A 12,199-nucleotide genomic window follows, 5' to 3' on the forward strand; every position below is an offset into this window, starting at 1 on the left:
CCTTTAATATAACTGGATAGATCCCATCCACCCCAGGTGCTTTTCTTACGTTTAACTTCAACAGTTTCTCTTCCACTTTGCTCTCAGTTATTACAAAATCATTAAGAATCTGCAAATTCCTAATACATGAATGATCACTGCTGATAACGAGATCAAGAGTATTACTTTCTCTGGTTGCCTCTCGAACATGCTGCTGCAGAAAACAGTCCAATAAATCCACAAAAGTCTGACTAGTGTGTGAGTGCCCAACCACAAGTTCCAATCAATATCTGGGAAGTTAAAATGTTTCCCTTAGTTACCTTGGGTAACTATTCAGCTGACCTTTGAATCTCCACAAGCAGTCAGTCTGAACCACTCATCGAGGTAACTTATTCCAGCAATTAACAGCTTTCTGTCTAAAAGAAAACTTCCTACAATCTGGTCTAAGTCTGTTTTCCTCTAATTTGAGTTTTTGGCCTCTACTTCTAGAATCGATTATAACAGTGAAAATTTCACTTTCATTCTTTTTTTACCATAGTATTTCCCCCCCCCCCCCAAGCCTTATGGACTTCAATCAGGTCCCTACCTTTTAAGGTGCTAGTTGTCAAGCCCTGTGGCTCACATATTCAAAGTCTTTCCTCATCCAGGTGCCTTTTTGTAGATTTTACCAAGTGGGTTTCTTGTATTTAGACTACTTGAAGAAGCTTGTCTTGTCTCTGTACTTGGACACAGTATTTCAAATGCAATTTTATAATTGCTTTATACAGTTGGATAATAACCTTCCTATCTCTGCAAGAAAATATTTGATAAATCATTGATAGAATGCCATGGACCTTCCTTGCCACTTGTCTGCTGTTTTCACATCACAGGATCTCTGAGCAGTTGATTGTTTCATGCAGAAAAATTGCATTTGGAATTACCAAAGAGAGTATGCAGAGTATTGGATCAACAGGCAGATCAGTCTACAAACTCCTACACACAAGCCTTTTTCCACAAAAAACCAATAGTTACAGTGCAGTCATACTCGGAAAAACTAGCAGAGAAAAAAGAAAAAAAAGGAGAATCTCTGTAGGGAAAAATCTTGATATATGGAAGAACTGGGGGTACCAACCTGTAGAATATTTTCTACTATCCCAGCTGTGAAGTATAGTTGTGGCAGTATGATAGTTTAGGCACTTTTTTTTGTGGTATATTAGATCAGTGACTCCTGTAGACAATATCTTGCAGAAAGAGCTATATTTTGATAACCTCAGTAATACAGTTCTTCCAACATTGATGTAATTTTGTGGTGTACAGCTTTAAGTTTTTCAACATGATAATGTCTACTGTCACAATGTTCAATATGTGAAAACTTGGTTTGAGATGAATGTGACACTGTACTGGCCATTTAAAGTATCAATCCAAGTTTAATAGAACCACTGTGGAATGATTGCAAGTGGATGTGAGGGTTCTTCATGGAGGCCAGTGTGATTTGTTAGATTAAAAACAATTCATCTGGAGAAATTTAAAAATATTTCTGCCCAAGGAGACCTTACTCCATATTAAAATCTGATTTGCAAATATGTTGCCTTTTCTTATAATATCGTAATACATAGTATATGTATTTTGAAGACTAAATGCACAAGGCATAATATTTTATGGGTTGAAATTAACTATGTAATATCGGTGTAAATACGCCATAGTTTACCCATAAATTTAAATACATAAGCAGCATAAAGGCATCATTTGATTATATCTCATATTGTGGCTACCTTCACAACGAGATTTCAGGTATTGCACTACTTTGAATAAATAATAAATAACAGTAGTCTCCTCTACTAGAGAAACGTTATTTATTCAAAGTAATGCAATACCTGGTATCTCATTATGAAGCTAGCCACAATATGAGATATAATCAAATGATGCCTTTACACTGCTTATTTAGTTAAATTTATGGGTAAACTATGGTGTATTTACACCGATATTCTATAGTTATATAGTATATGTATATGTTAACTGAAACAAGTTTATTTTGTATTCTTTCAGAAAATTCTCTTCTTACGCAGTCAAGATTCATACTCATGGAAAGTATGCTGTTGTTTTTCTCTACATCTGGTATTTTTTGTCTGCTAAAATTTCGAAAGGAACAGCATAGGTACTTAGAGGTTTATTATTTGTTTTGTAATTTTTGATTACTTGAAAATATAAATTTAGAATATTTTAATCTCTTTAACATATAAAACAGATTACATTTATTTGAATACAAAATTTTCATAGAGCAAGCTAGCATATGAATTCTTCATTCCCACAGCATTTAAAAAAAAAGGAGATATCAAATTCAGTGAAATTCTATTACTTTATATATAATTAATTAAATAAGAAATTAAGTTGGATTATCCAATAGCATTTCTCAGTTCAGTTGTAAAGTTCAATTGTAAAACTATGATGATTTAAGTGAATTGTTTTTAATTGTCACATAAAAAGTTATACTGTGTTTACCTAGTGGATATGAGATTTAAACATAACTTATTGCATTTATCCCTGGAGAGAATGTGCAACGCTCATTGGGTAGAATTTTTCTCAGTGTAGTCTGTATTTTTTTAGCAGGAGAGACTGTTTTTACAGGGATGGTATACACTTAAATAATGTAATACCCTTCAACAGATGTTGACTGGAATTTGTGAGTTGGTCACTCACACACTAGCAAAACTTTTGTGAATTTATTGGATAACTGTTTTCTTCAGCAGTATGTTTGAGAGGCAACCAGAGGGAGTAATACACTTTATCTGGTTATTAGCAGCGATTCTTCATGCATTAAGAATCTGCAGGTAAAAGACCCACTAGGTGGTAATGATAACAGTGTATTGATGTGGGATTTACTTAAAGATGTAACTATCATCAACGGTAAAGGAAGGGCTTTTGCCTTCATAAAGGTAACTGTAATGGTCTCAGACAGTTATAAAATTCTATGCAGTGAGATTGATCAACAGTCAATTCTAAATGGGAGGGATTCAGGAAAATAATCATAGAAGCTACTAGGCTTCGACAGGCTTCAATAGAAGCTAAAGGTTCGACAGTCAAAGGCAGTTTATGAGAAATCACTAGCAAACAGAGCAAAGAGGGGAGATAAAGAATTCTTCACATATATAAATGCCAAGAAGAGCAGGACAAACCAGATCGGACCTTTACGTAAGGGAAAGGGGATAGTATTAAATATACCAGCTGCCGTTGCAGATGAACTCAACAGTTATTTTGCATCGATATTTACAAATGAAAAACCTTTTGTGGCAATGGGAAATTGTGGGAGCGAAGTTAAAAAATATGTAATTAATGATATTGAAATTTCGCAAGATTATTTAATGAAAAAACTTTTGAGCCTACAGGCCAGTAAGGCTCTTGGAGTTGATGGAATATACCCTATAATCTTAAGGGAGGCGGCAAGCGAGTGCATTGAACCATTGAGGCTAATTATGCGAGCATCACTAGACTCTGGGGAGATTCCCTTGGATTGGAAAAGTGCAAATGTATCTCCCATACATAAGGGTGGCTCTAAAAGTGAAGTTGGAAATTATCGACTTGTCAGTCTGACTTCAGTAGTAGGGAAAATCATGGAGGCAATGATCAAGGGTGGAATTCAGGATCATTTGGATCGAATTGAAATTCTCAAGGATACTCAGCATGGTTTTGTAAAGGGAAAATCATGTTTAATAAATCTGGTTCACTATTTCGAAAGGGTCACTCATGAGCTGGATTTAGGGAATAATTTCGACATTGTTTATTTAGATTTCAGCAAAGCTTTTGACTCAGTCCCACATGAGTGGTTGCTTTATAAGCTGGAACAGGTTGGAATCACTGGGAAAATCCTTAGATGGATACAAGGATGGCTTCAGGGTAGGAGGCAGAGGGTTGTGATAAATGGCTATTCCTCAGATTGGGTTGATGTAAGAAGTGGGGTTCCCCAAGGATCAGTATTAGGACCACTGTTATTTTTAATTTTCATAAACGACATTGATGAAGGGATAGCGGGCGTGATGTCTAAATTTGCAGATGATGTCAAAATTGGTAGAGTAGTTAATGATCACTGTCAAGCTGAGCTTCTTCAGAGAGACCTAGATAGACTTCAGGAATGGTCAGAAAAATGGCAGCTATGCTTTAATCCAACAAAGTGTAAGGTATTACACCTGGGAAACAGTAATCCCAAAATAACTTATTCACTTGGTGGAGTTCAACTAAACCCAGTACTGGAGGAAAGGGACTTGGGTGTTACGATACGTTCAGACATGAAATTCTCTGAGCATTGTAAACAGGTTGCAAGGAAGGCCCATGGTGTCCTATCGATGATCTATCGAACTTTTGCAAGTAGAGATAGGGACGTGATAATCCCATTATATAAGGCTTATGTTAGACCACACTTGGAATACTGTGTTCAAGTATGGAGACCGCACCTAAAGAAAGACATCGAGCTTCTTGAAAGGGTGCAAAGACGGGTAACTCGCCTGGTGAGATCGGCTAAAGGGCGTCCTTATGAAGAAAGACTTCGAATATGTGGGTTGCAGAGTTTGGAAACTAGACACCTTAGAGGGTGTCTAGTTTCCTCTAATGAATGAGGAAAATGAATGAGGACGACATTTTCAAGATTATAAATGATGCTAGAACTAGGGGACATAAATTCAAGTTACGGGGGAAAATGTTTAGATTGGACTGCAGGAAGTTTTATTTTAGCCAGCGAGTTATAAATTACTGGAATAGGTTGCCTTCATGGGTGGTAGAGGCCGACAGTTTGGGGAAATTCAAAGGTCATCTGGATAGTACTTTCGGGTAAGGGAAGCCCATAGGATGATAGGTTTAATTTCCTTTTTTTTTTATTAATTATTATTATTTATTTATTTATTTTATTTTTTATTTTTTTTGTTTTTATCATTGTTTTGTTCGTTTTTTTGGCTGGTGCAGCATAAGCCATAGGCTTTCTTGCACCATGCGGCCATTACTAATACTAATACTTCTCATACCAAATAAGAAATACTGTTCAAGGTTACTGGGCAGATGAACCAATGAGACACATGGCAGAGAAGAAAAGTGTATGTGATTCGTATAAATTGCCAACCAACAGTCAATTCTAAATGGGAGGCATTCAGGAAAATAATCATAGAAGCTACTAGGCTTCTCATACCAAATAAGAAATACTGTTCGAGGTTACTGGGCAGATGAACCAATGAAACACGTGGCAGAGAAGAAAAGTGTGTGGGATGCATATAAATTATCAGTTGATATTTAAGCCTATGATGGTTGTGTTAGGGTAGCTAAGAATAGAAACAGGTGCAGGTATACTTGCGTGTACACCAATGCTAGGAGTTTAGTAAATAAATTTGATGAATTTGAGGTATTGCTCAAAACATCAAAGGCAGATATTGTTGGGATATCAGAGACGTGGTGTCACACAGATATAAGGGATGCAGAAATGCAATTTGGGGAGTACAACGTCTACAGAAAGGATAGACAGGATAGGAAGGGGGGAGGGGTTATGCTGTTAATTAAGAAACACATAAAAACCAAGGAAGTGAAGCCAGTCGACATCGCTGGACAGTGCAGTGTTGAGTCAGTTTGGTGTGACATAAGCATTGGGAGATCAAAATTGAGAGTAGGAGTGTGCTATAGGCCTAATGACTCTGATGAGTATAATAAGGAACTGTACAGGGAAATAGAGTGGGCCAGTAAATCAGAGAGTCTTATAATAGGAGATTTTAATTTCCCAGATATTGACTGGAATTTGGGGGCTGGTTACTCACACACTAGCAGGGCTTTTGTGGATTTATTGGATGATTGTTTTCTACATCAGCATGTTCGGGAGGCAACTAGAGGGAGTAATACTCTTGATTTGATTATCAGCAGTGATTCTTCATGCATTAAGAATCTGCAGATAAATGAACCACTAGGTGGCAGTGATCACAGTGTGCTGAAGTGGGATTTACTGAAAGAGGTAACTACCATTAGGGGTAAAGGGAAGGGTTATTGCTTCCGTAAAGGTGACTACGATGGACTGAGACAGTATTTAAATTCTATACAGTGGGACCAACTGATGATGTTACCAACAGCAAATTCAAAATGGGAAGCATTCAAAGAACTTATCTTGGAAGCTACTAGGCTTTACATACCAACTAAGAAATATTGTTCAAGGTTTAGGCCAAAATGGATGTCAGATGAACTAATGAGGCATATGGCAGAGAAGAAAAATGCATGGGATACTTACAAATTAACACATGACACAGAAGCCTATGATAGATACAAGTTGATATGCAACCAAGTTACAAAGGAGGTTAGGCAGGCGAAGGCAGATTACGAGAAATCCTTGGCAAGGGATGCAAAGAAAAACAGCAAAGAGTTCTTTACTTATGTAAACTCTAGAAGGAAGGGGATGAATCAGATTGGTCCACTTGATATTGATGGGTCAACTGTTGATGATCCTGCTCAGGTAGCTAACAAACTAAATGAATATTTTGCATCGACATTCACACATGAGGAGTTATTCAGCAAGGGGAATGCCAGAGGTGTATTCAACTCTAGCAGTAAGCTACAGAATCTTGAAATAACTGGGAGTAAAGTGGAGGAGAAACTGTTGAAGATAAACACAAGAAAGGCACCCGGGGTGGATGGGATCTATCCAGTTATATTAAAGGAGGCAGCAAAGGAAGTAAGCAAACCCTTAGCCATAATTATGAGAGCTTCCTTGGACTCAGGGGAGGTACCCATAGACTGGAAATGTGCAAATGTGACCCCAATTCACAAAGGAGGATCAAAGGCTGACACAAGTAATTATAGACCTGTGAGCTTAACTTCTGTTCCAGGAAAATTAATGGAGGCACTGGTTAAAGAAGCACTGCAGGATCATTTAGACAAGACTTCAGTTATAGCTCAGACACAGCATGGTTTTGTTAAGGGGAAGTCTTGCCTGACCAACTTGATTGGATACTATGATGCAGTCACAAAAGAACTGGATGCAGGGAATAACTTTGATATTATATACTTGGATCTTAGAAAGGCTTTTGATACTGTTGCACATGGAAGACTGCTACACAAATTGGAGCAGTGTGACATTGGAGGCAAATTGCTGCTATGGATAAAGGGGTGGTTGAGGGGGAGAAGACAGAGAGTGGTAATCAATGGACACTGCTCATCGTGGACTAATGTTATTAGTGGAGTCCCTCAGGGCTCAGTGTTGGGTCCATTATTGTTTTCTGTATTTATAAATGCTATTGATGATGGTATATCAAGCTTAATGTCCAAGTTTGCAGATGATACAAAGGTTGGCAGGGTTGTCAAGGACACTACTGACACTATGCTGCTGCAACAGGATCTGGAAAGGTTGAGCAGATGGGCTGAGAGGTGGCAAATGAAGTTTAACATTGACAAATGTAAAGTACTACACATGGGAAAAAGCAACCCCAGAGCAACGTATCAACTCTGTGGTACTACACTGACAGTGGTAGAGAATGAAAGGGACTTGGGGGTGATTGTGCAGGCAGATATGAAGTTCTCTGAGCAGTGCAGACGGGCTGCAAGAGTAGCTCATGGAGTATTGTCAATGATATACAGGAATTTTTCCAGCAGGGATAAGGAGGTGATTATTCCATTGTATAAGGCAATGGTCAGGCCACACCTAGAGTACTGTATACAGGTCTGGAGACCTCATTTCAAGAAGGATGTAGAGCTGCTGGAACGAGTACAGAGAAGGGCAACAAGATTAGTGAATGGAACAATGGGGTGCTCTTACGAAGAAAGGCTTAAGTTTTGCAAATTACAGTGTCTGGAGACTAGGCACCAGCGAGGTGATCTGATAGAGGTGTATAAAGCTTTGAATGGTTTAAGCATGCTCAATGCTGATGGGATTCTTCCTCTAGCTCAGAAAAATCACCTGAGAGGGCATAAATTCAAATTGAGGAAAGACAGATGTAGGATAGACGTGCGGAAATTTGCCTTTAGCCAGCGGGTGGTTGGTTGGTGGAACAGACTGCCATCCCTTGTGGTGGAGGTTGATAGCCTAAATAAGTTTAAGGCTCAGCTGGACAGGTATTTTGAACGAACAGAGGGGTGAAGTGGAAGTGGGTTTTTTTTTTTTTTTTTTGGCTGATGCTGCATAAGCTTGCTTTCTTGCATCAAATGCCTCTACTAATGCTAATGCTAATAGATATAAACTAGTGTGCAATCAAGTCACAAAGGGAGCTAGTCAATTCAAGGCAGATTACGAGATGTCTCTGGCAAAGAATGCCAAGAAAAGCGCAAAGACTGTTAATTGTAGAAGGAAGGGGTTGAATCACATTGATTCACTTGATGTTGATGGTTTAACTGTTGTTGATCCTACTCAGGTTTCTGACAAGCTGAATAGGTATTTTGCATCTACATTCACACGTGAAAAATTTTTCATGGAAGGGGATGTCAGAGATTTATCAAACTCTAACGGAGAGCTAAAGGATTCTTTGATAACTGAGAGGAACATAAAAGAGAAATTTTTGAAGCTAAATATAAAAAAGGCACTTGGGCTGGATGGAATCTAGCTAATTATATTAAGTGAGGCAGTAAAGGAAGTAAGCAAACCCTTAGTCATAATTATGAGAGCATTTCTGGGTTCACAGGAGATCTCTGTGGACTGGAGATGTGGGAATGTATCCCCAGTTCTCAATGGGGGATTAAAATGGGACATGAGTAATTCCTATTAGCTTAACTTCTGTTCCAAGGGAAAAATAATGGAGTCATTGGTTAAAGAGGTAATGCAGAATTCTCTAGACGGGAATGCAATTACACTGTAGTCACAGCATGGATCTGTTAAGGGGTGGTCTTGTCTGACAAATCTGATTGGATACTGTGATGCAGTAATAAAGGAAGTGGAGGCAAAAAATAATTTTGATATCATATACTTAGATTGCAGGAAAACTTGATACTGTTGCACATAAAAGACTGCTATACAAACTGGAGCAATGTGACGTTAAGGACAAGTTACTGCTATGGATAAAGGGATGGTTGAGTGGGAAAAGACAGAGAGAGGTTATTAATGGATGTATACAGTGGGCTATACATTGTTGATGATTAGGCGTAATTTGCTTGTTAAACTTAATCATCATTGCTGCTCCATCGGTGGTGCAGGCAACAATATCCTCATCCAAGTTCAAACCAAATTCCTTCAAGTGTCCATTCACAATTTGCTCAGTTCTTCTGCTATCAAGTGAACCATTAATCTCAATAAGACCTGTCTTTTGAATGCACATTTATATTCATATACCTTTTTATTTTGTATAGACGTATATTCGTCTAGAGTCAATGAATACTGTGCATCAAAAACCAATGAATTTTTGAAAAGCTGAATGAGTTCTTCTTTCTTAGTTTTATAATAATTCAGAACCATATTTTTAATTCCATTCACTGAGGCTGGTGGTAATTTATCGTATTTATTTCTCTGAAGGTGAAGGCTTGATTGTATAAACTCTCTCTTGTCAATTGAATTAAAAGAAAATCCATCTAAAGCAGCTAATTTTGAAATCTCTTCTTCCATAGATTTTTTAACGATAAAGTTTTCTAATGTTCTTACCATTTTTACTGGAGGTTCACTGTTATCTTGTTTAATGCCAATCTGATGCATTTTCTTTAAATGCAACATCAAAGATGATGTAGATCCTCCAGACGACTTCATTATCTTCTGACATTTCGAACATTGTGCTTCATCTTTGCTTTTTCGAGCAAAATAATTCCATATGTTTGATTTCATCTTAGACATATTAATTAGTAGGAATTTATATCACTGACAATTTTAAATAAAAATATTGAAGATAACAAAAGCACAATACTATGCGTCACTCTCCCAAGCACTCTCCCAATGAAGAGTCTAAACGAGGCAAGTTTCAAAATTTTCACGAAAGAAATTTTTTATTCATTTACTTGCAATTTTTTTCCCCCCCAATTAAATCTATTGTATTTTCAAAATTACATAAAAGCTAAATTTGATGAAGCTGCATTTTGGAGAACATTTGATCGCAAATTTAATAGGAATAAAGAAGCAAAAAACTTTCTACGATTGAAATTTGATGCAATATTCAGCGAATCTGTTTCTAGTAGGTAACCATCAATAAGGCGCGTTTCATAACTTGCCTGGCGAACAAGATAGATGTAATGGAGAAATGTTGAGCATTTTCTTTTACGCTATTGCTCCGACTCACTCAGTCGTAAATGAGTACACCTGCATCGTGCCATGATACAGGGGGGAAGATAAAAGGTACTCCTCCTAGATTTGGGCCACTTGCCCATGAGATTCGTATCTAAACATAAAATAAAATAAAAAACATGTTTAAAACATAAAGCAGTTGAACGATCCAGACAAACGAACAAACAAAAGAAAATGTGCATAACAAAAAACTATATTAGAGGGCTGACTAAGAAAATATTCGAATCCGGTTTTAGAAACTTGGTTTCGATTTTAACAACTCAATATGAAAACCGATTTAACCGGTTTTAGCACTCCTCGCTCCAGGCCACTGCTTATTCCAATAGAAGTAGTGCAAGAATCACTTTCAGCTCTGCCTGCAGCTACTTTTAACATTTTAGTCTGTGAATCCCCCCAAGCTAGCAGTTTTCCAACCCACCTAACACTACCTTGATAGCATCAGCAAATATTCTTTCACCCTTTCTATTTAAGTGTACCCCATCCCTGTAGAAGCAGTCTCTCCTGTCAACAAGCACAGACCACGCTGAAAAAATTCTACCCCTTGAGCCTTGCACATTCCCTCCAGGGGCGAATTGATTGACAAGGCTCTCATCATGTACTCCCTCCTATCGTGTCTTGGCAGAATTACAGACACTTTCAAATTTAACCCTAAATTTTTTTGCAATATTGACCTGTACTTGTTAAGTAAATCTGCAGATCTCCTGCTTTTAATGTCATTGGTGCCAACATGTACAACAGTATCACCTTTTGTGCCCTTAAAAGATGATATATGCTTTACAATGTCATAAACTTTTGCTTCTGGCAGACATACCCTGGTCCTATTCCATCTATCCTTTTTACACAATATATTCCCCGTCTCCCTGACAATAGAGTCACCAACAATAACTAACTCCTGTGGGACCAGCACATTCTGCATTGGAGATTGCCGCTGTGTTTCCTGATTCCCAGAAGTGAGCTCTGTCATTGAGTTGGGCAGCTGAGAGCTTGATGGGCCCTCATATTAATTTCTTTGAGGGCACCTACCCTACACCTCAAGCTCTCATAGATGCCCATTAGAACGCTAAGTTGACGTCTAATTTCTAGACACTCCTGGCACACACAAAGACATTGTCCTCGGCTAGATGATGTTCTGTTCCAAGGAGTTCGGCAAACATTTCACAAATTGCACATTTTTTTAGACTGTGATGCTTTGGAGAATCGCTCCAAGATTACAGACTAGCTTTATATGCCATAGGATTCTGTGCCACCTGCTAATTTATATGCATCCCATGCATTTTTCTTCTCTGCCATAAGTCTTATTAGTTCATCTGACCTCCATTTAGTCCTAAATCTTGAACAGTGTTTCTTAGTTGGTATGAAAAGCCTAGTAGCTTCCAAGATTAATTCCTTGAAGGCTTTCCATTTAGAATTCACTGTTTTTAACATCATCAGTTGATCTCACTGTATAGAATTTAAAAACTACCCGAGACCACTGTAGTCACCTTTGCGAAAGCAGAAACACTTCCCTTTACCCCTGATGGTAGTTACATCTTTAAGTAGATCCCATATCAGTACACTGTAATCACTGCCACCTAGTGGTTCCTTTATCTGTAAATTCTTAATGCATGAATAATCACTGCTGATTAACAGATCAAGAGTGTTACTCCCTCTGGTTATCTCTCTAACAATGTTCTGTAGAAACCAATAAATCCACAAAAGCCTTGCTAGTGTGTGAGTGACCAATCTACAAGTTCCAGTCTATATATGGGAAGTTAAAATCCCCCATTATAAGACACTCTGATTTACTGGCCCACTCTATTTCTCTGTATAATTGTTCATTGTACTCATCAGATTCATTAGGCCTATAACAAACTCCTACCCTCATTTTGCTTTCACAGTGCTTATGTCACACCAAACTGACTCAACATTGCACTGTACACCCATGTCAACTGGAAGTACTTCCTTAGATTTTATTTGTTTCTTAACTAACAGCATAACCCCTCCTCCCCTCCTATTGTATCTATCCTTTCTGTACACATTGTACTCCCCAAATTC

The 12,199-nt window shown here is 37.9% G+C and overlaps 1 protein-coding gene across 1 annotated transcript in view; it reads left to right on the forward strand.

Annotated features, from left to right (window-relative positions):
• Window positions 1-12,199, forward strand: part of rt (Protein O-mannosyltransferase rt) — a 207,466-nt gene that overhangs the window by 82,826 nt on the left and 112,441 nt on the right. Inside the window, exon 6 of the mRNA XM_090369975.1 lies at window positions 2,005-2,113. Within this exon, the coding sequence (XP_090226101.1) occupies window positions 2,005-2,113 (109 nt within the window). The remainder of the gene's footprint in view (window positions 1-2,004; window positions 2,114-12,199) is intronic.

This window comes from Mastigoproctus giganteus, chromosome 3 (genome assembly GCF_048544385.1).
Source record: "Mastigoproctus giganteus isolate SK-2022 chromosome 3, ASM4854438v1, whole genome shotgun sequence".
Taxonomy (NCBI): domain Eukaryota; kingdom Metazoa; phylum Arthropoda; class Arachnida; order Uropygi; family Thelyphonidae; genus Mastigoproctus; species Mastigoproctus giganteus.